We start from the raw sequence: 27,218 nt of genomic DNA, 5'->3' as shown, positions 1-27,218 counted from the left end.
CAGTGCTGCATCCGGAATGGCGGAGGTGAGCCGTGTTTCCATAAAGCAAGGTATACAACAGTCTCTGTCCCTCTGGTACCGCAATCTTGTTCTGAGTTCTTTAGTTTTATTTTCCAGAGACTGTACATTCGCCAGCAGGATAGTTGGGAGTGGGGGTCTAAGGGCTCTGGTTTTCAATTGTACCTGCAAACTGGCACAGCTTTCATGCTTCCATTTTCTTAAAGGGGTACTGCACTCATGACCCGAGTCTGCTGCCTTGGGTTCGTCGATTTTGAGTATTTATATATTTTTTAAAGACCTTGAAATTATGCTTCTTATTGAAGTACCCGAGGCTGTGACTGTGGATATCAGCTATAGTATTAAACGGGAATATTCGATGAAGCCAGAATAAGAACTTAAGGAGAGGGGGAGGAGTACAACCTGGCAGGAGATAGGTGAAAAAGGCAAAGGGCTGAAGGAATCTGATAGGGAAGGACAGATGATTATGGGAGAAAGGGAAAGAGGAGGGGCATCGGATGGACAGTTGAGGAGAAGAGGTGAGAGGGAAACAAAAATGGGGAATGGAGAAAGGGAATGGGGGAGAAATTACTGCCAGTTGGAGAGATCAATATTCAAATCATCAGTGTTGCTCCTCCAACCCCAGTTTGGCCTCAGCATTTATAGATATGTAAAAAGGAAAAGACTGGTAAAGACAAATGTAGGTCCCCTACAGACAGAAACAAGTGAATTGATTATGGGGAGCAAGGACATGGCAGACCAATTGAATAATTACTTTGGTTCTGTCTTCACTAAGGAGGACATAAATAATCTTCCAGAAATAGTAGGGGACAGAGGGTCCAGTGAGATGGAGGAACTGAGCGAAATACATGTTAGTAGGGAAGTGGTGTTAGGTAAATTGAAGGGATTGAAGGCAGATAAATCCCCAGGGCCAGATGGTCTGCATCCTAGAGTGCTTAAGGAAGTAGCCCAAGAAATAGTGGATGCATTAGTGATAATTTTTCAAAACTCGTTAGATTCTGGACTAGTTCCTGAGGATTGGAGGGTGGCTAATGTAACCCCACTTTTTAAAAAAGATGGGAGAGAGAAACCGGGGAATTATAGACCATTTAGCCTAACGTCGGTGGTGGGGAAACTGCTGGAGTCAGTTATCAAAGATGTGATAACAGCACATTTGGAAAGCGGTGAAATCATCGGACAAAGTCAGCATGGATTTGTGAAAGGAAAATCATGTCTGACGAATCTCATAGAATTTTTTGAGGATGTAACTAGTAGAGTGGATAGGGGAGAACCAGTGGATGTGGTATATTTGGATTTTCAAAAGGCTTTTGACAAGGTCCCACACAGGAGATTAGTGTGCAAACTTAAAGCACACGGTATTGGGGGTAAGGTATTGATGTGGATGGAGAATTGGTTAGCAGACAGGAAGCAAAGACTGGGAATAAACGGGACCTTTTCAGAATGGCAGGCGGTGACTAGTGGGGTACCGCAAGGCTCAGTGCTGGGACCTAAGTTGTTTACAATATATATTAATGACTTGGATGAGGGAATTAAATGCAGCATCTCCAAGTTTGCGGATGACACGAAGCTGGGCGGCAGTGTTAGCTGTGAGGAGGATGCTAAGAGGATGCAGAGTGACTTGGATAGGTTAGGTGAGTGGGCAAATTCATGGCAGATGCAATTTAATGTGGATAAATGTGAAGTTATCCACTTTGGTGGCAAAAATAGAAAAACAGATTATTATCTGAATGGCGGCCGATTAGGAAAAGGGGAGATGCAACGAGACCTGGGTGTCATTATACACCAGTCATTGAAAGTGGGCACGCAGGTACAGCAGGCGGTGAAAAAGGCGAATGGTATGCTGGCATTTATAGCGAGAGGATTCGAGTACAGGAGCAGGGAGGTACTACTGCAGTTGTACAAGGCCTTGGTGAGACCACACCTGGAGTATTGTGTGCAGTTTTGGTCCCCTAATCTGAGGAAAGACATCCTTGCCATAGAGGGAGTACAAAGAAGGTTCACCAGATTGATTCCTGGGATGGCAGGACTTTCATATGAAGAAAGACTGGATGAACTGGGCTTGTACTCGTTGGAATTTAGAAGATTGAGGGGCGATCTGATTGAAACGTATAAAATCCTAAAGGGATTGGACAGGCTAGATGCAGGAAGATTGTTCCCGATGTTGGGGAAGTCCAGAACGAGGGGCCACAGTTTGAGGATAAAGCGGAAGCCTTTTAGGACCGAGATTAGGAAAAACTTCTTCACACAGAGAGTGGTGAATCTGTGGAATTCTCTGCCACAGGAAACAGTTGAGGCCAGTTCATTGGCTATATTTAAGAGGGAATTAGATATGGCCCTTGTGGCTACGGGGATCAGGGGGTATGGAGGGAAGGCTGGGGCGGGGTTCTGAGTTGGATGATCAGCCATAATCATAATAAATGGCGATGCAGGCTCGAAGGGCTGAATGGCCTACTCCTGCACCTATTTTCTATGTTTCTATGTTATTACTCAAACTTCAGAGTTGTAGATGCAGACAGATCTATCACTGAGGAACCTAATGATCTGGAGTATGTCCTCTTTTCGTTACTACCATTGGGGACAAGGTCCAAAAGTCAGAAGATAAAGCAATTCAGGAACAGCTTCTTCCCCTCTGCCATCAGATTTCTGAACAGCCAATGAACCCATGAATACTACCTTGTTATTTTTTTTTGCAGTTTATTTCTTATTGTAACCTTTAGCTGACTGGTGGTGAAGTGGCATCCACACTGGACTTCAAGCGAGTGGCCCCGGGTTCAAATCTGGCCGGCTCCTTGCACACTTTCCATCTGTGCAAGGCGAGCATCGAGCTAGCATCTTGGCCTCAGAAGAAACAATGCTAAAAGAAACAACAAGGTTGCCAACCAATGCGCCACTAGGCATGGAGAGGAATAACAACCTGTAGTATCTTTCATGACTTGTGCTGTACTACTGCCAAAAAACAACAGATTTCATGTCATCTGTCAGTGATAATAAAAGTGATTCTGATTCTGACTTGATCTTGAGTAAGTGTAACCCTAAATTCAGCCTGACTGCTGCCAACACATTGACAGTAATTCAATAAGCAAGCACCAAGCAAGTGAGGAACACCAGAGGGGAATATTACCTGTGATATCTCCCCCATTTTTCTTTCACTTACGTTGGAATTTGGTGTGGAGGACACACTGCTCCTCTCTCCGTCCACGAACATGCAGTCCTGCTGAGGCTCCGTCAGCTGAGAACAGATCAGAATCAAAATAAGATCTCACAACATCAGATTGGACTGAAATCAGGATTCGTGTTTGAAAGGGGAAAGTGCAGTGTGCGAGGAGGCTGAGCAGTGACAAGACACTGCAAATCAATGTAAGGTCGGTCCTTTTTCAGTCATGAGTTCAGAGGAAGAAATGGCAGTCATTGGAGTCAGACATTCTGCTTGTGGAATGGGGGACATCAGGGGGAGCCTGGTGTCATCTTACAATATGGCCCAGCCCAGTCCATCACAGGCAAAGCCCTCCCCGTCACTGAGCACATCTACACAGAGCACTGTCACAGGAAAGCAGCATCCATCATCAAGAACCCCACTATCCAGGTCATGCTGCCTTCTCACGGCGGCCATCAGGAAGAAGGTACAGGAGACTTAGGACCCAGGCCACCTGGTTCAGGAACAGTTATTACTCCTTAACCATCAAGCTTGTGAACCAGAGGGGATAACTTCACTCAACTTTACCTACCCTATTACAGAACTGATTCCACAACCCCTGAACTTGATATTTATTGCTGATTTATTTATTTGTCTTATTTTTATTTTTGTATTTTCACATTGGCTGTTTGTCCATCCTGTTGGGCGCGGTCTTTCACTGATTCTATTGTGTTTCTTTGTATGTACTGTGAATGCCCACAAGAAAATGAATCTCAGGGTTGTATTTGGTGACATATACACTTTGAAGATAAATTTACCTTGAACTTTGAGCTTAGGAAATAAGGCTGAGTGAGTGTGGAAGCAGGCAAGAGGCTTCGAGACAGACCCATGGATATGCGAGGAATGGAGGGTTTGGATTAGCGCAGGCAGAAGGGATTGGTTTACTGCTCTGCACAGACATGGTGGGTGAGAGGGCAGTCCCTATGCTGTACTTTTCTGATTTCTATCAGTAATGTCTGTTGCTGAGGGAGGATGTGCTCTGAGTAGGAGTGGAAATAAAGGAGGTTTATTCGAATGAGTGTGTCTGAATACTGTCAGTGGGGATGTCTGGATTAATATAAGTATTCTATTACCATCTCCTGGGGCAGAATTACAGCTGGAAATTCTGTGTGTATGTGGGTTAGTGAAGATAGTGAAGATGAACCAGGACTTTCCAAAGGGAATGTAATAGAGATGTGAAGAGGAGCAGAAAGGATTGCTCTCCCGGGAGCTGGCATGGACTGATAGTGGCTAATATCGATTAGCACAATATCGATTTGGTTAAAGCAGGTGCCTGGCCTGGTAAGTGTGCAACAGGTGGGCCATGCTGAGAGAAACTGAAGAATGGAAACCCGCAATTGGTTTAAAATGTACACACCAGCAATTTGAGTGAGAGGGCAGTTAATGTTTCAAGTCTATGAACTTTCTCCAGCAAGAAGCAGCAAGTGTTAGATATCAAACACGTCAGTGTAGAGAACCGATGCAGGAGACTTAATGGCACAAGTGATGTGATGTTGGCTGGAGAAGGAGTGTTTAACTCAGCTGAGCTGACTGGGGAAGGAAATAGGGTCGGTGAAGGAAAATATGGAGAGAAGGAACAAATAGGAATTAAACATTGCTGGAACACTGCAGCTACTGGAAACCTGGAATATGACTGTTGTCTAGTCAGCTTATGATAGGAACGATGTCATTTACCTGGTAAAGGTGAAAAGATTCATAAGGTTGTTACCAACACTGGAGAGCTTGGCCAGGTCTGGGACTGGTTATCCTGGAATGAAGAAGGCTGAGGGGTGACCTTTTAGAGGTTTATGAAATTATGAGCGGCAGAGATAAGATGAATGGTTACATACTTGGGGAATTTAAAACAAATTTGCTGTTTTGAGACAAAGTAGGGTGGATAACTCCCCAGGGCCTGACAAAGTGTTCACTCGGACTCTGTGGGAGGAAATGCAGAAATTACAGGGGTCTGAGCAGAGATACTTAAATCATCCTTAGCAACAGATGAGGTTCCAGAGGATTGGAGGATAGCTAACATTATTACGCTGCTCAAAAAATAAACCAGGAAGTTATAGACTGGTTAACCTGACATCAGAGGTGGGAAAGTTATTGGAAGTATTATGAGTATTTGGATAGACATGGACTGATGATGAGTAGTCAGCATGGCTTCATACATGGTACGTTGTGTCTAACCAATCTTATAGAGATTTTCAAGGAAATTGCCAGGAAAGTTGATGAAGGCAAGGCAGTGGATGGTCAAGAAGGTTCAGTCACTGGGCATTCAAAATAAGGTAGTAAATTGCATAAGACAGTGACATTGTGGCAGTAGCCAGAGTGTACGAAAGTAGAAGAGTACAGCACAGAAACAGGCCATTTGGCCCACAATATTGTGCTGAACCAGCTAAAAAGAAAATCAAAAACACCCAAACACTAATCCTTCCTATCTACACCATGTCCATATCCCTCCATCTTCCTCACTTCCATGTGCCTATCCAAACATCTTGTAAAAACCTTTAATGTACAGTATTTGCCTCTACCACCATACCAGGCAGTACACTCCAGGTATCTGTGACTCTGAGTAAAATACTGAACTCTCACACCCCCTTGAAACTGCCAAACACCCCTCATATATTAACTCCTTCATTCCCAGAATCAGCCTCATGAACCTCCTCTGGACTCCCTCCCTCCAATAACAACACATCCTTACTGAGATACGTGGCCCAGAACTGTTGTCAATACTCCAAGTGCAGGCTGCCTAGTGTCTTATAAAGCCTCCTGGTTCTTACGTTCTATTTCCCTTGAAATAAATGCCAACATTGCATTTGCCTTCTTTACCACAGATTTAACCTGTAAATTAACCTTCTGGGAGTCTTGCATGAGGACTCCCAAGTTCCTTTGCACCTCTGATGTTTGAATTTTCTCCCATTTAGGTAATAGACTGCACTTCTGTTCCTTTTACCAAATTGCATTATCATACATTTCCCAACGCTGTGTTCCATCTGCCACATTTTTGCCCATTCTTCCAATTTGCCTAAGAACTTCTGCAAATGCATTGCTTCCTCAGCACTACCTACCCATCCACCTATCTTTGTATCATCTGCAAATTTTGCTACAAACCATCAATTCCAAATCATTCACAATATGAAAAGCAGCTGTCCCAATACTGACCCCCTGAGGAACACCACTAGTCACTGGCAGCCAACAAGAAAAGGCCCCCTTTATTTCCACTCACTGTCTCCTGCCCGTCAGCCATTCTTCTATCCAAGCCAGTATCCTTCCTGTTACACCATAAGATTTTATCTTGTTAAACAGCTTCATGTGAGGCACTTTATCAATGCCTTCTGAAAATCTAAGTAAATGACATCCACTGCCTCTCCTTTGTCCACTCTGCTAGTTACTTGCTCAAAGAATTCTAACAGATTTGTCAGGCAAGATTTGCTTTACTGAAACCATGCTTACATTAACTTGTATTATCTTTAGTCTCCAAGTGCCCTGAAACTTCGTCCTTAATAATGGACTTAAACACTTTCCTAACCACTCTGGTTCAGCTAACTGGCCTATAATTTCCTCTCTTTTGTTTTCCTCCCTTTTTAAAGAGTGCAGTGCCATTTGCAATTTTCCAGTCCTCTGGGACCATGCGGGAATCAGGTGATTCTTGAAAGATCATGACCAATGCATCTGTTATTTCTTCAGCAAACCCTTTCAAGACTCTAGGGTGTAGTCCATCTAGTCCAGGACTCACCCACCTTAAGACTTTTCAGTTTGCCAAGTACTTTTTCCTTTGCAATAGCCAATGCCTCACTCCTGCTAACTGACCACTCACAAACCTCTGGCATACAGCTAGTATCTTCCACAATAAAGACTGAAGCAAAGTACTTATTAAGTTCATCTGCCATTTCTTCATCCCCATTACTACCTCACCAGCATCATTTTCCTGTGGTTCAATATCAACTCTCACATCCCTTTTACTCTTTATATAACTGAAAAAACGTTTTTTATCCTGCTTTATATTATCAGCTAGTTTGCCCTCACTTTTCATCTTTTCCCTTCTTATAGCTCTTTTTACTAGCCTTTTGTTGGATTTTAAAAGCTTCCCAATCATAAAACCATAAGACATAGTAGCAGAAGTAGGCCATTTGGCCCATCGAGTATGCCCCGCCATTCAATCATGGGTTGATCCAATTTTTGCAGTCATCCCCACTCCCCTGCCTTCTCCCCATACTCTTTGGTATCATCATCCCACTTTTGCCACCTTATATGCCTCTTCCTTGACTTTTATGCAGTTCTTAACTCCCCTCATCTGCCACGGTTGCCTAGCCCCGCCATTTGAGAACATCTTAGTCTGTGGGACAAATCTATCCTGTGCCTTGTGAACTGTTGCCAGAAACTCCAGCCACCTCTGCTCTGCCATCATCCCTGCCAGTATCCCCCTCCAATCCACCTGGGCAAGCTCTTCTCTCATGCCTCTGTAATTCCCTTTATTCCATTGCAATACTGATACATGTGACTTCTTCCTCTCAAACTGCAGTATGAATTCAATTATATTATGATCACTGCCTCCTAAGGGTTCCTTTACATTGAGCTCCCTAATAAGATATTAGATTAGATTACAGCGAGACATTGATAGGATGCAAAACTGGGCTGAGAAGTGGCAGATGGAGTTCAACCCAGATAAGTGTGAAGTGGTTCATTTTGGTAGGTCAAATATGATGGCAGAATATAGTATTAATGGTAAGACTCTTGGCAGTGTGGAGGATCAGAGAGATCTTGGGGTCCGAGTCCATAGGACACTCAAAGCAGCTGCGCAGGTTAAGAAGGCGTACGGTGTATTGGCCTTCATCAATCATGGAATTGAATTTAGGAGCTGAGAGGTAATGTTGTAGCTATATAGGACCCTGGTCAGATCACACTTGGAGTACTGTGCTCAGTTCTGGTCGCCTTACTACAGGAAGGATGTGGAAGCCATAGATGGGCAACGGTGGTGGAGGCGGATACGACAGAGTCTTTTAAGAGACTTTTAGATAGATGGTACATGGAGCTTAGTAAAATAGAGGGCTATGGGTAAGCCTAGTAATTTCTAAGGTAGGGACATGTTTGGCACAACTCTGTGGGCCGAAGGGCCTGTATTGTGCTGTAGGTTTTCTATGTTTCTATATGCGTTATTACACAACACCCAGGCTAAGACAGCCTTTCCCTGAGTTGGCTTTAAGCACAAGCTGCTCTAAAAAGTCAACTCATCAGCATTTGACAAATTACCTCTCTTGCGATCTGTCACCATCCAGGTTTTCCTAATCCCCGTGCATATTGAAGTTTCCCCATGATAGTTATGACATTACCCTTATTACAGGCCTTTTCCAGCTTCCTTTGCAATCTCAACCCCACATCTTGGCTACTACTTGGAGGCCTATATATGATTCCCATACTGGTTTTTTTACCTTTACAATTTCTAAACTCCATGCACAAAGATTCAACATTCTCTGAACCCATGTCGCCTCTTTCTAAAGCTGTAATTCCATTTCTGACCAATAGCCACACCACCACATAGGACTTCCTGCCCGGCCTTTTGATACAAAGTATATCTTTTGATGTTAAACCCCCAACTATGACCTTCTTTCACGCAGGACTCAGTGGTGCCCGGAACGTCATACTGACCAATCTCTAATTGCGCCACAAGTTTGTCCACTGTATTCCGACTGCTACTGCTCCTTCAGTTCTGTGTTCTTCGCCCTTATGACATAAGATTTTATCTTGTTATGCAGCCCTATCTGTGGCACCTTATCAAATGCCCTTTGAAAATCCAAATAAATGACATCCACTGCCTCTCCTTTGTCCACCTGCTTGTGCTTCCTCGAAGAACTCTAACAGATTTGTCAGGCAAAATTTTCCCTTTGGTAGGAGGCAGCGAGTAGGAATTTCCTTTTCTGGTTGGCCGGCAGTGCCTAGTGGCTGCACAGGTCATTGTTGGGACTGTTTCTTTTTATGCAGACTGTCAGTGATTTAGATGATGGAATAGATGGCTTTGTTGCCAAATTTGTAGATGATACGAAGATTGGTGGAGGGGCAGGTAGTGTTGAGGAAATAGGCAGGATGCAGAAGGACTTAGACAGATTAGGAGAATGGGCAAGAAAGTGGCAAATGAAAGACAATGTTGAAATGCATGGTCATGCACTTTGATAGTATAAGTAAATGTGCAGACTATTTTCCAAACAGAGAAAATCCAAAAATCTGAGATGCAAAGGGACTTGGGAGTCCTTGTGCAGAACACCCTAAAGGTTAACTTGCAGGTAGAGTTGGTGATGAGGAAGGCAAATGCAATGTTAGCATTCATTTTCAAGAGGTCTATAATACAAGAGCAGGGATGTGATATTGAGGCTCAAATAGGCACTGGTGAGGCCTCACCTTGAGTATTGTTAATGGTTTTAGGCTCCTCATCTAAGAAAAGATGTGCTGGCATTAGAGATGGTTCAGAGAAGGTTAACAAGGATGATACTGGGAATGAAAGGGTTTTAAACATAGAATAGTACAGCACAGTACAGGCCCTTCGGCCCACAATGTTGTGCCGACCCTCAAACCCTGCCTCCCAGATGGGTCGAACTCCATCTGCCACTTCTCAGCCCACTTCTGCATCCTATCAATGTCTCTCTGCAATCTTCGACAATCCTCTACACTATCTACAACACCACCAACCTTTGTGTCGTCTGCAAACTTGCCAACCCACCCTTCTACCCCCACATCCAGGTCGTTAATAAAAATCACGAAAAGTAGAGGTCCCAGAACAGATCCTTGTGGGACACCACTAGTCACAATCCTCCAATCTGAATGTATTCCCTCCACCACGACCCTCTGCCTTCTGCAGGCAAGTCAATTCTGAATCCACCTGGCCAAACTTCCCTGGATCCCATGCCTTCTGACTTTCTGAATAAGCCTACCGTGCCGCCCCATCTTGTACACTGACTTATTCACATTTCCACCCACAGCTGACTTTAAATAGTTTTAACAGTTATTATCATAACATTGTATTCATTGCATCCAAAAGTAAAATGAGGATTGTGCTTATGTAGTTATTTAAAAAAAAATCAAATAGCTCTAGGATTTTGAAATGTATCAAATGCAATTAATTTTGGAGTGTGGTGCATTGTGTGAAGGCTAATTTCATAATTAAGTATCTCTGCTATCTCCTCCAGTTCCATACACACTTTTCCACTGTCACACTTGATTAGTTCTATTCTCTCATGTCTTATCCTCTTGCTCTTCACGTACTTGTAGAATGTCTTGGGGTTAGACAATCCCTCCATGACTTCCTCCTTTTCCACAGCCGTGACACTATCTCTGATCAGCAGTGCCATGCTCCCACCTCTTTTGCCTCCTTCCCTGTCCTTTCTGAAACACCTCTAAGTAACCACCCCTGCCCCTCTCCACCTAAGTCTCTGTAATGGCCACAAGATCATAGCTCCAAGTACTGATCCATGCTCTAAGCTCATCCGCTTTGTTCATGATGCTTATTGCATTAAAATAGACACATCTCAACCCATCGAACTGAGCGCATCCCTTCTCTATCGCCTGCCTATCTTCCCTCACACACCGTCTCCGAGCTTCCTCTATTTGTGAGCCAACAGCCCCTTCCTCTGTCTCTTCAGTTCTGTTCCCACCCTTCAGCAATCAAGTTTAAACTCTCCCCAATAGCCTTAACAATCTTCCCTGCCAGGATATTGGTCCCGCTCAGATTCAAGTGCAAACCGTTCTTTTTTGTACAGGTCACGCCTGTCCCAAAAGAGGTCCCAATGATCCAGAAATCTGAATGCCTGCCCCCTGCTCCAATCCCTCAGCCACGCACTTACCCTCCACCTCACTCCTTTTTGTGTTCGTCCATCGTTGTCCATGAGGACCTCGACACTATTATGATCAAGACTAGCACGTGATTTGGATTTAAGTGAGGGAGAGTTGCACAGCGTCTGCCTCACTCTCTCTTCCCAAATCCCACCTGGATTCAGTGGCAAGACAGAGTCGACAGCTACGGGGAGCCACAGGTGAGAGCTGAGTGCCAGGTGGGGCCCAGCGGTGGACTAACTGCCTTGAAAAGGACGCAACATGTTCCCCCACCAGAGATGCTACCCCTCCCCGACACCCCACCTCACTCTATTCCTATACTCACTGTCACTTGGCACAGTCAGTAATTCCAAGATTATTATCTTTAAGGTCCTGCTTCTCAACTTCCTTTCTAACTGCCTGTAGTCTGTTTTCAGGACCTCCTCCCTTTTCCTACCTATGTCATTGGTACCAATATGTACCACGACCTCTGGCCGTTCACTGTCCCACTTCACGATATTGTGGAGGCAATCACAAACATCCCGGACTCTGGCACCTGGGAGGCAAACTACCATCCGAGTTTCTTTCCTGCATCCACAGAATCTCCTGTCTTATCCCCTAACTATAGAGTCCCTTATCACTGCTGCCATCCTGTTCCTTTCCCTACCCTTCTGAGCCACAGGGCCAGACTGTGTGCCAAAGGCACAGCCACTATTGCTTCCCCCAGGTAGGCTGTCTCCCCCACTAGTACTCAAACAGGAGTACTTATTGTTAAGGGGGACAGCCACAGGGTACTCTCTAGTATCTGACACCTGCCCTTCCCTCTCCTGACTGTTACCAACGTATCTGTCTCCTGTGGTCCCGATCTGACTACCTGCTTATAGCTGCTCTCCATCACCTCCTCACTTTCCCTGACCAGACGAAGGTCAGCAAGCTGCAACTCCAGTTCCCTAACTCGGTCCCTAAGGAGCTGCAGCTCGACACACCTGGAGCAGGTATGGCCTTCCAGGAGGCTGGGAGTCTCCCGGACTTCCCACATCTGACACTCAGTACAGAACACCGGCCTCACAGACATACTTCCTGTTTCTATTCTTCACAAGTAACCTACCTCTCCTCAATCTGTTATCGCTGAAGCCCCGTTGAGGCAAAGCCCTCCTACTCTGACTCCCTCTACAATTCGCTGGCTGTATAAAGCTGTCACCTTTTAAACTCTTGGCGCTGGTCTAACTTGCTGATGCCAACTCGCTTGCACAGTCATCCCTCGATCAAACTGCAGAAGAAAAAACTGTCTCCTTTTAAACTCTTCGCGCTGGTCTAACTAACTGACGTCTACGCGCTTGCGCAGTCATCCCTCGATCCCTTGTTAGTCACAGTTGCCTAGCCCCGCCATTTGAGAATAACTTCTTCTGTGGGACATATCTAACCTGCGCCTTGTGAACCGTTCCCAGAAACTTCAGGCACCTCTGCTCTCTCATCATCCCAGCCAGTATCCTCCTCCAATCCACCTCAGCAGCTCTTCTCTCATGCCTCTGTAATTTCCTTTATTCCATTATAATACTGATATATCCAATTTATGCTTCTCCCTCTCAAACTGCAGTAGATGGAAATAGGGAGGAGCTGAGGACAATACAGAGGGACCTGAAAGCCAGGATCAGGGAGGTTAAAGACAGGTATAGGAGGAAGCTTGAGTGGAAACTCCAGCAGAATAACATGAGAGAGGTCTGGAGTGGGATGAGGACCATCACTGGGTTCCGGCAAACTAGCAACAGAGGAGCTGAAGGCAGTGTGGACAGGGCCAACGAACTTAACCTGTTCTTTATCAGATTTGACATTGTGGCCCCTGCCCATCCCCCACATGATTCATCTGTTGTCGGCCCCCAACCAACACATATTCCACTCTCCCCTCCTACCCCTCCTCACAGTCACCCACCCTGCTCTCATGACTATACCCCTTCCCCACACGAAACCACCACGGTGGGCTTCACAGCTGAACAGGTGAGAAGACAGCAGAAACGTCTCAATCCAAGCAAGGCTGCAGGACCAGATGGTGTCAGTACCAGGGTGCTCAAAGCCTGTGCCCCTCAGCTATGTGGAGTACTTCGCCATGTCTTCAACCTGAGCCTGAGGCTCCAGAGGGTTCCTGTGCTGTGGAAGAAGTCCTGCCTCGTCCCTGTGCCGAAGACGCCATGCCCCAGCGGCCTCAATGTCTACAGACGGGTGGCATTGACCTCCCACATCATGAAGACCCTGTAGAGACTTGTTCTGGAGCTGCTCCGGCCTATGGTCAGGCCACACTTAGATCCCCTCCAGTTTGCCTACCAGCCCCGACTAGGAGTTGAGAATGCCATCGTCTACCTGCTCAACCGTGTCTATGCCCACTTGGACAAGCCAGTGAGCACTGTGAGGGTCATGTTTTTTGACTTCTCCAGTGCGTTCAACACCATCCGCCCTGCTTTGCTGGGGGAGAAACTGACAGCGATGCAGGTGGATGCTTTCCTGGTGTCATGGATTCTTGATTACCTGACTGGCAGACCACAGTATGTGTGCTTGCAACACTGTGTGTCCGACAGAGTGATCAGCAGCACAGGGGCTCCACAGGGGACTGTCTTGTCTCCCTTTCTCTTCACCATTCACACCTCGGACTTCAACTACTGCACAAAGTCTTGTCATCTTCAAAAGTTTTCTGATGACTCTGCCATAGTTGGATGCATCAGCAGGGGAGATGAGACTGAGTACAGGGCTACGGTAGGAAACTTTGTCACATGGTGTGAGCAGAATTATCTGCAGCTTAATGTGAAAAAGACTAAGGAGCTGGTGGTAGACCTGAGGAGGGCTAAGGTACCGGTGACCCCTGTTTCCATCCAGGGGGTCAATGTGGACATGGTGGAGGATTACAAATACCTGGGGATACGAACTGACAATAAACTGGACTGGTCAAAGAACACTGAGGCTGTCTACAAGAAGTGTCAGAGCCGTCTCTATTTCCTGAGGAGACTGAGGTCCTTTAACATCTGCCGGACGATGCTGAGGATGTTCTACGAGTCTGTGGTGGCCAGTGCGATCATCTTTGCTGTTGTGTGCTGGGGCAGCAGGCTGAGGGTAGCAGACACCAGCAGAATCAACAAACTCATTCGTAAGGCCAGTGATGTTGTGGGGATGGAACTAGACTCTCTGACTGTGGTGTCTGAAAAGAGGATGTTGTCCAAGTTGCATGCCATCTTGGACAATGTCTCCCATCCACTACATAATGGACTGGTTGGGCACAGGAGTACATTCAGCCAGAGACTCATTCCACCGAGATGCAACACTGAGCGTCATAGGAAGTCATTCCTGCCTGTGGCCATCAAACTTTAGAACTCCTCCCTTGGAGGGTCAGACACCCTGAGCCAATAGGCTGGCCCTGGACTTATTTCCTGGCATAATTTACATATTACTATTAATTATTTATGGTTTTATTACTATTTAATTACTTATGGTGCAACTATAACGAAAACCAATTTCCCCCGGGATCAATAAAGTATGACTATCACTATGACTGCCTCCTAAGGGTTCATTTACCAGGGTGTTACGGGTAAAGGTTTCACTGCTAACGTAATGGTCTTTCTGTAGAAGCAGTGTTTGGGTTTTGGTTAGAGATAACGGGTGCATTGGAATATGAGTCATCCAATCAGGAAAGCGGGATTCATTTTTGCATTGCTAACCACGGATAGAGTCACAGCTGCAGAAAAGAAGGAAGTCATGGAGGGTTTCATAACTTCAAGCTATCAAGGCTGCAAAACAACAATATAGGGACAAGATTGAGTCAAGGTTCACAACAAATAGCACACGTGACTTGTGGCGAGGGCTGCATACCATCACAAACTTCAAAGCCAAACGTTGTGGTGCTGCCAACACCACAGTCTCTCTCCCAGATGAGCTCAATCGCTTTTATGCTTGGTTCGATGTCACTAATTCTGAGCCTCTGAGGAAAGTCACCGCTACAATTTGCAACCTGGTTATCTCTATATCTCTCTCCCGATGTGGCCTTCTATATATTGGCGAGACGTGACGCAGACTGGGAGATCGTTTCGCTGAACACCTATGGTCTGTCCGCCAGAGAAAACAGGATCTCCCAGTGGCCACACATTTTAATTCTACATCCCATTCCCATTCTGACATGTCTATCCACTGTCTCCTCTACTGTAAAGATGAAGCCACACTCAGGTTGGAGGAACAACACCTTATATTCCGTCTGGGTAGCCTCCAACCTGATGGCATGAACATTGACTTCTCAAACTTCCGCTAATGCCCCACCTCCCCCTCGTACCCCATCTGTTATTTATATACACACATTCTTTTTCTCTCTCTCCTTTTTCTCCCTCTGTCCCTCTCACTATAACCCTTGCCCATCCTCTGGGTTTTCCCCCCTCCCCCTTTTCTTTCTCCCTAGGCCTCCTGTCCCATGATCCTCTCATATCCCCTTTGCCAATCACCTGTCCAGCTCTTGGCTCCATCCCTCCCCCTCCTGTCTTCTCCTATCATTTTGGATCTCCCCCTCCCCTTCCCACTTTCAAATCTCTTACTCACTCTTCCTTCAGTTAGTCCTGACGAAGGGTCTTGGCCCGAAACATCGACTGTACCTCTTCCTAGAGATGCTGCCTGGCCTGCTGCGTTCACCAGCAACTTTGATGTGTGTGGATAGAAATGCCTGGCCTGGTTCAAAGGCAGGCTATCTTGTCCTAACCTCCACTCTACCAGCCTCCATGTCCAATGGCTCATTTTCCACAATTTCCACCACTTTCACTACAAAGCTACCTCTAATCATAATATTAATGGTAAGACTCTTGGCAGTGTGGAGAATCAGCAAGATCTTGGAGTTTGTGTAAAAGCTGCTGCACAGGTTGAGTGTTGTTAAGAAGGCGTATGGTGTGTTGGCCTTCATCAACCATGGGACTGAGTTCAAGAGCCGTGAAGTAATGTTACAGCTACATAAGACTTCACTTAGAGTTGGAGTACTGTGTTCAGTTCTGGTCACCTCATTACAGGAAGGATGTGGATACTATAGAGAAAGTGCAGAGGAAACTTACAAGGATGTTGCCTGGATTGGAGAGCATGCCCTATGAGAATAGACTGAGTGAACTTGGCCTTTTCTCCTTGGAATAACAAAGGATGAGAGGTGACCTGACAGAGGTGTATAAGATGATGAGAGGCCTTGATCGCGTGGATAGCTAGTGGCTTTTCCCCAGGGCTGAAATGTCTATAACATGAGGGGGCATAGTTTTAAGCTGCTTGGAAGTAGGTATAAGGGGGATGTCAGAGATAAGTTTTTCACACAAAAAGTGGTGGGTTCATGGAATGCACTGTCAGTGAAGGTGGTAGAGGCAGATACAATAGGGTCTTTTAAGAGACTTTTAGGTAGATACTCCGAGCTGAGAAAAATAGAGGGAAATATGGTAGAGAAATTCTAGGCAGCTTCTAGAATGGTTGGCACAACATTGTTGCCGAAGGGCCTGTAATGTGCTGTAGATTTCTATGTTTCTATGTTTTATTTTACACACATCCCTGCCTCAGGCCTTGACCCTGCCTTGTGAAGCTGGATCCTGGACTTCCTGTCAGATCGCCAGCAGGTGGTAAGAGTGGGCTCCCTCACCTCAATACAGGAGCCCCTCAAGACTGTGTACTAAGCCCCCTCCTTTACTCCCTGTATACCAATGACTGTGTTACCACCCACAGCTCTAATCTGCTAATTAAGTTTGCTGACGACACTGATTGGCCTTACCTCAAACAATAATGAGGTGGACTACAATGAAGAAGTCATCTCTCTGACACTGGTGTCAAGAAAACAACCTCTCCCTCAATGTCGCAAAAACAAAGGAGCTGGTTGTGGATTACAGGAGGAATGGAGATGGGCTAACCCCTATTGACATCAATGGATCTGGGGTGGAGAGGGTAAACAGCTTTAAGTTCCTTGACATCTACATTACCGAGGACCTCATGTGATCTGTACACACCAGCTGTGTGGTGAAAAAGGCACAACAGTGCCTCTTTCACCTCAGACAGTTCAGGAAGTTTGGTATGGGCTCCCAAATCCTAAGAACTTCCTTCAGGGGCACAATTGAGAGCATCCTGACTGGCTGCATCACTGCCTGGTATGGGAACCGTACTTCCCTTAATCGCAGGACTCTGCAGAGAGAGGTGCAGACAGCCCAGCACATATATAGTTGTGAAGTTCCCATGATTCAGGACACTTACAAAGACACGTGTGTAAAAAGGGCCCGTAGGATCACTGGGGACCCGAGTCACCCCAACCACAATCTGTTCCAGCTGCTACTATCCGGGAAATGGTATCGCAGCATAAAAAGCCAGGACTAACAGGCTCCGGGACAGCTTCTTCCACCAAGCCATCAGGCGGATTAACTCACGCTGATTTGAGTGTATTCCATGTTACCTTGACTGTTCTATTTATTATAAATTATTATAAATTACTACGACTGCACATTGCACATTCAGAGACATAACGTAAAGATTTTTACTCCTAATGAATGTGATGGATGTAAGAAATAAAGTCAATTCAATTCACAGCTTTTTATGTTCTGAAGAGATATTAAGTCTACTCCTCTCTCCACAGATGTAGCCTGACTTGATGAGTATTTCTAGCATTAACTTTTTTAATTATTCAGAGTAAGCCAAACACAGGGAGCAGACGCTACGATTGTCACTAGTCTCTCTACAACAAAGGGGCTCTGGATTCGGGTTACTTTTTGTTTGCTGTTTTTGAGCGGTTTGATCAGGGTGATCGATGTGGACTGGGGCACTTTGGCAAATAGTAGTCTGTGGCCTGCAGTCAACTAGTGGCACGGTGCTGAAAGGAACTAAACTGAATACTACTAGACTCCTGGCTCAATGTTTGATATTCTATGTACTGTTCACTCGCTTTTTGCTGTTGGCGCAATTTGCTCTTTTTTCATGTGTTGGGGGTTTGATATTTTCTTGAATGGATTCCACATTGTTTCTTTGTTTTGTGGCTGCCTGCAGGTGGACGAATCTCAGGGTTGTATTCTGTATACACACTTTGATAAATGTACTTTGAATCTATCTACCTGCTTCTGGAATAGTTTTCTCCTCTCTTCTGCTTCACACAAATGTTGCTTAAGAACACAATGTAAAACCATACAAGTTACCAATGATTGCTTGAACAAGTCTGTTCTCTAATTTGCTCATTTGACTGTGTGATGTTTCATTTAGAAACAAAGGAAAAGGAAGACACAAGTCCCAAGATCGTCTCCACCTTTTGCTCATATTCCTTCCATAAGTCTTCATCTTTGAAGATGATCATCTCCTAAGGGACAGATTCTGTGATGACAAATGAAGGCCAGAGGCCGATATCCTGCAACAAGGGACCCATTTCCAGTTACCCCAAGGCCTTTCCTACATCCATTCGCAAGCACAAGTCAGGAGCATAGTGAAACACTTCCTACCAGCCTGAATGAGCACAGCTTCATCAACTTGAAACAATACAGATGAAAGTAGCCTGCTAGACTGACACACCAGCCACCTCCTGAACATTCACTCCATCCAACAACTATCCAGGCTTGTGTACCCTCTCTGTCTCGGCTGTCCTGACAAAAACTCCCAAGCCGAGACAGCAAGGACAGGAGCAGCAAATTATAAGAAACTGACAAGCCTATTCGTTCATTATCACTGGAACTCTCTCCATCAGCACAGTGACAGCACCCTCACTAGATATGCTACAGAGATTCAGGAAGCTGATTCACCATTCCCATTCTGACATGTCTATCCACGGCCTCCTCTACTGTAAAGATGAAGCCACACTCAGGTTGGAGGAACAACACCTTATATTCCGTCTGGGTAGCCTCCAATCTGATGGCATGAACATCGACTTCTCTAACTTCTGCTAAGGCCCCAACTCCCCCTCGTACCCCATCTGTTACTTATTTTTATACACACATTCTTTCTCTTACTCTCCTTTTTCTCCCTCTGTCCCTCTCAATATACCCCTTGCCCATCCTCTGGGTCCCCCCCCCCCTTGTCTTTCTTCCCGGACCTCCTGTCCCATGATCCTCTCGTATCCCTTTTGCCTATCACCTGTCCAGCTCTTGGCTCCATCCCTTCCCCTCCTGTCTTCTCCTATCATTTTGGATCTCCCCCTCCCCCTCCCACTTTCAAATCCCTTACTCACTCTTCCTTCAGTTAGTCCTGATGAAGGGTTTCGGCCTGAAACGTCGACTGCACCTCTTCCTAGAGATGCTGCCTGGCCTGCTGCGTTCACCAGCAACTTTGATGTGTGTTGCTTCACCATTCAAGCATAGGTTCACAGAGTAACCCAACATAGAAAATGGCCCTCCAGCCCACTAGCGTGCCACCACCAAGCACCAGTCCTACACTTATCGTCACATTCCCATCATCTCCCACCCCCACCCCAGATTCTGCCCCTCACCTGTATACCAGGGACAATTAACACACCAACCCGCTCATCTTCAGAGCATCTGGGGAAAAGTCACCCAGTCAGAGGGAGAACAGACTGGGGGTTGGGATTGAACCTGGATTGCTGGAGCTGTAAGGTTGTAGCTCCATCTGTTGCACCAATGGCATCCTGTTGTCCCAACAGAAAAGAACAAGGCTGATCCAGGATCTGCAGACTCGTCTGTGATTTGGACATATGTCCACATAGGATGGATGTATATGACTCATTAACCTTGTTCATGCCCCAAGGTGCAGGGGCAGTATTTGTAAACAGGTTTTGGAGAATCAGGACATTACTTCCTTCAAGGTTGATATTTGACCTTATCTCAGATTCCAAACCATTGATCTATGTGCCACAGCCTTTCTTCCACATCCCAACACTATCCCTCTGGGAGTCACATTTAACTTTCTTCTACATCCCAACACAATTCCGCTGGATGTCCCATTTCTCTTGCTTTTACACCCCAATACAGTCCCACTGGGTGTCCCATTTACCCTTCTTCTATATCCCAGCACAATCCCATTTACCTGATAATTTTGAGGCTTAAGTTTGTGAACTCCTTTGATGCAAAATGCGAACAATGAGAAGACGATGCAGAGGAGCAACGTGACAAATGTGAAGAGGGTGATGGGTTGCACTGGCCCTGCAATAAAAACAACAGTTATTGCCGCAACCTCAAACGTTCAACATCCCATCATTTGTAAATATGCTGTTGCAATATTTGCTGTTCAGATTGGATAACCTCACATCATGCTACACAGAAGTCTGTCTGAATTCAACAACGTCTATTTCAGCAAAACGCATAATGAAGCAAAACAATTCCAGCTGCCTCACAATGATGTTATCAAATGATAGGAACAAAAAGGAAAAATAGAGGGCTATGTGGGAGGGAAGGGTTACATTGATGCCTTTAGTTTAAAGGTAATTATAAAAATAGGTCTGGTCCTTGAGAAGTGATTCTCAAGTGGAGAAAGGCAAATTTAGATGGTATCATAAGGCCATAAGATATAACCATATAACAATTACAGCATGGAAACAGGCCATCTCGGCCCTTCTAGTCCATGCCAAACCCTTACTCTCACCTCGTCCCACCCACCTGCACTCGGCCCATAACCCTCCATTCCTTTCCTGTCCATATATCTATCCAATTTAACTTTAAACAACAACATCGAACCTGCCTCAACCACTTCTGCTGGAAGCTCGTTCCACACAGCTACCACTCTCTGAGTAAAGAAGTTCCCCCTCATGTTACCCCTAAACTTTTGCCCTTTAACTCTCAACTCATGTCCTCTTGTTTGAATCTCCCCCATTCTCAATGGAAAAAGCCTATCCACGTCAACTCTATCTATCCCCCTCATAATCTTAAATACCTCTATCAAGTCCCCCTTCAACCATCTATGTTCCAAAGAATAAAGGCCCAACTTGTTCAACCTTTCTCTGTAACTTAGGTGATGAAACCCAGGTAACATTCTAGTAAATCTTCTCTGTACTCTCTCTATTTTGTTGACATCTTTCCTATAATTCGGTGACCAAAACTGGACACAATACTCCAAATTTGGCCTCACCAATGCCTTATACAATTTCAACATTACATCCCAACTCCTATACTCAGTGCTCTGATTTATAAAGGCCAGCATACCAAAAGCTTTCTTCACCACCCTATCCACATGAGATTCCATCTTCAGGGAACTATGCACCATTTTTCCTAGATCCCTCTGTTCTATTGCATTCTTCAATGCCCTACCATTTACCATGTATGTCCTATTTTGATTAGTCCTACCAAAATGTAACACCTTACATTTGTCAGCATTAAACTTCATCTGCCATCTTTCAGCTCACTCTTCTAACTGGTCTAAATCTCTCTGCAAAGTTTGAAAACTTACTTCATTATCCACAACTCCACCTATCTTAGTATCATCTGCATACTTACCAATCCAATTTACCACCCCATCAACCAGATCATTAATGTATATGACAAATAATATTGGACCCAGTACAGATCCCTGAGGCACACCACTAGCCACTGACCTCCAATCTGACAAACAGTTATCCACCACCACTCTCTGGCGTCTCCCATCCAGCCACTACGGAATCCATTTTACTACTTCAATACTAATACCTAACGATTGAACCTTCCTAACCAACCTTCCATGTGGGACCTTGTCAAAGGCCTTACTGAAGTCCATACAGACAAATCCACCGCTTTACTCTTGTCAACTTTTCTAGTAACCTCTTCAAAAAATTCAATAAGATTTGTCAAACATGACCTTCCACGCACAAATGCATGTTGACTGTTCCTAATCAGACCCTGTCTATCTAGATAATTATATATACCATCCCTAAGAATACTTTCCATCAATTTACCCACCACTGACGTCAAACTCACAGGCTGATAATTGCGAGGTTTACTCTTAGAACCCATTGTAAACAATGGAACAACATGAGCAATACGCCAATCCTCCGGCACCATGCCCGTTTCTAATGTCATTTGAAATATTTCTGTCAGAGCCCCTGCTATTTCCACACTAACTTCCCTCAAGATCCTAGGGAATATCCTGTCAGGACCCGGAGACTTATCCACTTTGATATTCATTAAAAGCTCCAGTACTTCCTCTTCTTTAATCATCATAGTTTCCATAACTTCCCTACCTGTTTCCCTTATCTTACTCAATTCAATATCCTTCTCCTTAGTGAATACCGAAGAAAAGAAATTGTTCAGAATCTCCCCCATCTCTTTTGGCTCCGCACATAGCTGTCTACTCTGATTCTCTAAGGGACCAATTTTATCCCTCACTATTCTTTTGCTATTAATATAACGGTAGAAACCCTTGGGATTTATTTTCACCTTACTTGCCAAAGCAACCTCATATCTTCTTCTAGCTTTTCTAATTTCTTTCTTAAGATTCTTTTTACATTCTTTATATTCCTCGAGCACCTCATTTACTCCATGCTGCCTATATTGATTGTAGATCTCTCTCTTTTTCCGGACCAAGTTTCTAATATCCCTTGAAAACTATGGCTCTCTCAAACTTTTAACCTTTCCTTTCAACCTAACAGGAACATAGAGATTCTGTACTCTCAAAATTTCACCTTGAAATGACCTCCATTTCTCTATTATATTCTTCTCATAAAACAAATTGTCCCAACCCACTCCTTCTAAATCATTTTGCATCTCCTCAAAGTTAGCCTTTCTCCAATCAAAAATCTCAACCCTGGGTCCAGACCTATCCTTCTCCATAATTATATTGAAACTAATAGCATTGTGATCACTGGACCGAAGTGCTCCCCAACACAAACCTCGAGTCACCTGACCTATCTCATTCCCTAATATAGGAGCAGAATTAGATGATTTGGCCCGTTGCGTCTGTTCCGACATTTCATCATAGCTGATCCATTTTCCCTCTCAGGCCCAATCTTCTGCCTTCTCCACATATCCCTTCATGCCAAAACCAATCAAGAATCAATCAACCTCTACCTTAAATATACCCAATGACTTGCCCTCCACAGCCGCCTATGGCAATGAGTTCCACAGGTTCACCACTCTCTGGCTAAAAGGACGCCCCTCTACTCTGAGGCTATGTCCTCCAGTATTAGACTCCCCAACCACAGGAAACATCCTTTCCACATCCATTCTATTGAGACCTTTCAATGTTCAATGAGGTCACCCCTCATTCTTCTGAATTCCAGTGAGAGCAGGCCCAGATCATCAAATGTTCTTCATATGGGGAGGGGAACATCGACTCAGACCATTAGAGTCCTGCGTCAGGCATTTTTATGCCTTACAAGGTGCAGATTGGAAGTCTGTGTGGGGCACCACTCCTTGCACAGACACTAGAGCAATGTGTGATTAAGTGCCTTGCTCAAGGACACAAACATGTTGCCACAGCTGAGGCTCGAACGAGCGACCTTCAGATCACTAGACGAACAACTTAACCAGTTGGCCATGTGCCCAAAACAAATAACAAGTCTTTTAATCCCAGAATCATTATCGTGAACCTCTTTTGAACCCTCCCCAATGTCAGTACATCCTTTCTTAGATAACAGGCCCAAAAACTGCTCGCAATACTCCAAGTGTGGTTTCACCAGTGCTTTATAAAGACTCAACATTACATCCTTACACTTATATTCCAGTCCTCTTAAAATTAATGCTAACATCACATTTGCCTTCCTCATCACAGACTCAACCTGCAAGTTAACCTTTAGGGAATCCTGCACCAGGACCCTCATATTCCTTTGCACCTCAGATTTTTTTTTTTACTTTTCTCTCCATTTAGAAAACAGTTCACCCTTTTATTTATTCTACCAAAGTGCATGACCATACACTTCCCATTCCATCCGCCACTTTTTTGCCCATTGTCCTCATCTGTCTAAGTCCTTCTCTAGACTCTCTGCTTCCTCAAAACTACCTGCCCCTCCACCTATCTTTGTATCGTCCGCAAACTTTGCCACAAAGCTATCAATTCCATCATACAAGTCAATGACAATGTAACGTAGAAATAAATGATCCCAAAACAGATTCCTGTGGAACACGGGCAGCCAACCAGAAAAGGCTCCCTTTATTCCCAATCTTTGATTCTTGTCAATCATCCACTGCTTTATCCATGCTAGTATCTCTCTTGTAATACCATAGCCTCTTAACTTGTTAAGCCGCCTCATGTGTAGCACCTTGTCAAAGGCCTTCTGAAAATTCAAATATACAACATCCACCAATTCTCCTTTGTCTATCCTTGTTTATCTTCAAAGAATTCTCACAGATTTTTCATGCAAGAATTTCCATTCAGGAAACCATGCTGACTTCAGCCGATATTATCATGTGCCTCAAGTAACCCAAAACCACATACTTAACAATCAACTCCAACATCTTCCCAACCAACTGAGGTCAGATTAACTGGCCTATAACATCCTTTCAGCTGCCTCTCTTCCTTCTTGAAGAGTGGAGTGACATTTGCAAATTTCTATTCCTCTGGAACCATGTCAGAGTCAACTGATTCTTGAAAGGTCATTAGTAATACCCTCACAATCTCTCCAGCCACCCCTTTCAGAACCCTGGGGTGTATACCATCTGTTCCAGGCAACTTAACTCCTTTCAGATATTTCAGTTTTCCCAAGAACCTTCTCCCTAGTAATGGCAACATCACACACTTCTGCCCCCGACACTCTTCAACTTCTGGCATACTGCTAGCGTCTTCCACAGTGAAGACTGACGTAAAGTTCATCCACCATTTCCTCGTCTCCCATTACTACCTCTCCAGCAACATTTTCCAGGGGTCCGATATACACTCTCACCTCTCTTTCACACTTCATGTATCTGAAGAAACTTTTGGTATCCTCTTTAATATTATTGGCTAGCTTGCCTTCATGTTCCATATTTCCTTCTTAAGTACTTTTTTAGTTGCCTACTGTTGGGTTTTACAAGCTTTCCAATCCTCTATCTTCCCACTAGTTTTTGTTCTATTATATGCCATCTCTTTGGCTTTGACATCTCGTTACCCATTGTTGTGTCATCTTGCCTTTAGAATACTTGTTCGTTTTTAGGAGGTATACATTCTGTGCCTTCCGAATTGCTTCATGAAATTCCAGTCATTCCTGTTTTTCTGTCATCCCTGCAAAATATTCTTTTCCATTCAATGCTGGCCATCTCCTCCATCATGCCTCTGTAATTCCCTTTACTCCACTGCAATACTGATACATCTGACTTTAGCTTGTCCTTCTCAAAGTGCAGGGTGAATTCTATCATTTTATGATCATTTACATCTAACAGTTCTTTGACCTTCTCTAATCAATTCCAGTTCATTGCATAACACCCAAATCCAGAATAGCTGTTCCAAACTAGAAGTGCTGAGGGGTGGGAACCAAACTGAAGAGACGGAGGAAGGGACGGTTGGCTCACAAATAGAGAAAGCTTGTAGGCAGTGTGAAAGGGACAATAGGTAGGTGATAGAGAAGGGATGCACTCAGACTGGTGGTTTGAGGTGTGTATCTTTTAATGCAAGAAGCATCATGAACAAAGTGGATTAGCTTAGAGCAAGGATCAATACTTGGAGCTATGATATTGTGGCCATTACAGATACTTGGATGTCTCAGGGGCAGGAGTGGCTGCTGATTGTGCCAGGCTTTAGATGTTTCAGCAAGGACAAGGAGGGAGCACTGCTGATCAGAGATAGTGTCACGGCTGCAGAAAAGGAAGAAGTCATGAGGGATTGTCGACTAAGTCTCTGTTGAACAGCAAGGGTTCAATAACTCTACTGAGTGTTTTTGAAAGACCACCTAATAGTAACATGGACATCAAGGAGTAGATAGGGAGACAGATTCTGGAAAGGTGTAATAATAACAGACTCGTCATGGTGGGAGATTTTAATTTCCCCAATATTGATTGGTATCTTCCCAGAGCAAGGGGTTTAGAAGGGGTGGAGTTTGCTAGATGCGTTCAGGAAGGTTTCTTGACACAATATGTAGATAATTCTACAAGAGGAGAGGCTGTACTTGATCTGGTATTGGGAAATGAACCTGGTCAGTTGTCAGGTCTCTCAATGGGAGAGCATTTTGGAGGTGGTGATCACAATTCTATTTCTAGCATTGTAGTGGGATAGGAACAGACAAGTTAGGAAAGCGTTTAATTGGAGTAGACCATAAGACCATAAGACAAAGGAGCAGAAGTTGGCCATTCGGCCCATCGAGTCTGCTCCACCATTTTATCATGAGCTGATGCATTCTCTTATTTAGTAACACTCCCCCACCTTCTCACCATAACCTTTGATGCCCTGGCTACTCAGATACCTATCAATCTCTGCCTTAAATACACCCAATAACTTGGCCTCCACTGCCGCCTTTGGCAACAAATTCCATAGATTCACCATCCTCTGGCTAAAAAAATTTCTTCGCATCTCTGTTCTGAATGGGCGCCCTTCAATCCTTAAGTCATGCCCTCTCGTACTAGACTCCCCCACCATGGGAAACAACTTTGCCACATCCACTCTGTCCATGCCTTTCAACATTCGAAATGTTTCTATGAGGTCTCCCCTCATTTTTCTAAACTCCAAGGAATACAGTCCAAGAGCAGACAAACGTTCCTCAGATGTTAACCCTCTCATTCCCGAAATCATTCTAGTGAACCTTCTCTGTACCCTCTCCAATGTCAGCACATCCTTTCTTAAATAAGGAGACCAAAACTGCCCACAGTACTCCAAGTGAGGTCTCACCAGCGCCTTATAGAGCCTCAACATCACATCCCTGCTCCTATACTCTATTCCTCTAGAAATGAATGCCAACATTGCATTTGCCTTCTTCACTACTGACTCAACCTGGAAGTTAACCTTAAGGATATTCTGTACGAGGACTCCCAAGTCCCGGGGCATCTCAGAACTTTGAATTCTCTCCCAATTTAAATAATAGTCTGTCCGTTTATTTCTTCTGCCAAAGTGCATAACCATACACTTTCCAACATTGTATTTCAATTGCCAATTCCTTGCTCATTCTTCCAATCTATCCAAGTCTCTCTGCAGACTCTTTGTTTTCTCAGCACTACCGGCCCCTCCACCTATCCTCGTATCATCAGCAAACTTAGCCACAAAGCCATCTATTCCATAATCCAAATCGTTGATGTACAATGTAAAAAGAAGCGGCCCCAACACGGACCCCTGTAGAACACCACTGGTAACCGGCAACCAACCAGAATAGGATCTCGTTATTCTCACTCTCTGTTTCCTGCCAATCAGCCAACGGTCTATCCACGTATGTAACTTTCCCGTAATTCCATGGGCA

The 27,218-nt window shown here is 44.7% G+C and overlaps 1 protein-coding gene across 1 annotated transcript in view; it reads right to left on the bottom strand.

Annotated features, from left to right (window-relative positions):
- tmem63c (transmembrane protein 63C) overlaps positions 1 to 27,218 on the bottom strand; it is a 228,636-nt gene that overhangs the window by 6,102 nt on the left and 195,316 nt on the right. The window contains exons 20-21 of the mRNA XM_072251616.1: positions 19,985 to 20,100; positions 3,173 to 3,247 (exon numbers count right to left, since the gene is read on the bottom strand). Of these exons, the coding sequence (XP_072107717.1) occupies positions 3,173 to 3,247; positions 19,985 to 20,100 (191 nt within the window). The remainder of the gene's footprint in view (positions 1 to 3,172; positions 3,248 to 19,984; positions 20,101 to 27,218) is intronic.

Source organism: Mobula birostris, chromosome 1 (assembly GCF_030028105.1).
Source record: "Mobula birostris isolate sMobBir1 chromosome 1, sMobBir1.hap1, whole genome shotgun sequence".
Classification (NCBI taxonomy): Eukaryota; Metazoa; Chordata; class Chondrichthyes; order Myliobatiformes; family Myliobatidae; genus Mobula; species Mobula birostris.
The sequence above is the reverse complement of the archived record's forward strand: the minus strand, read 5'-3'. Positions and strand labels throughout refer to the sequence as shown.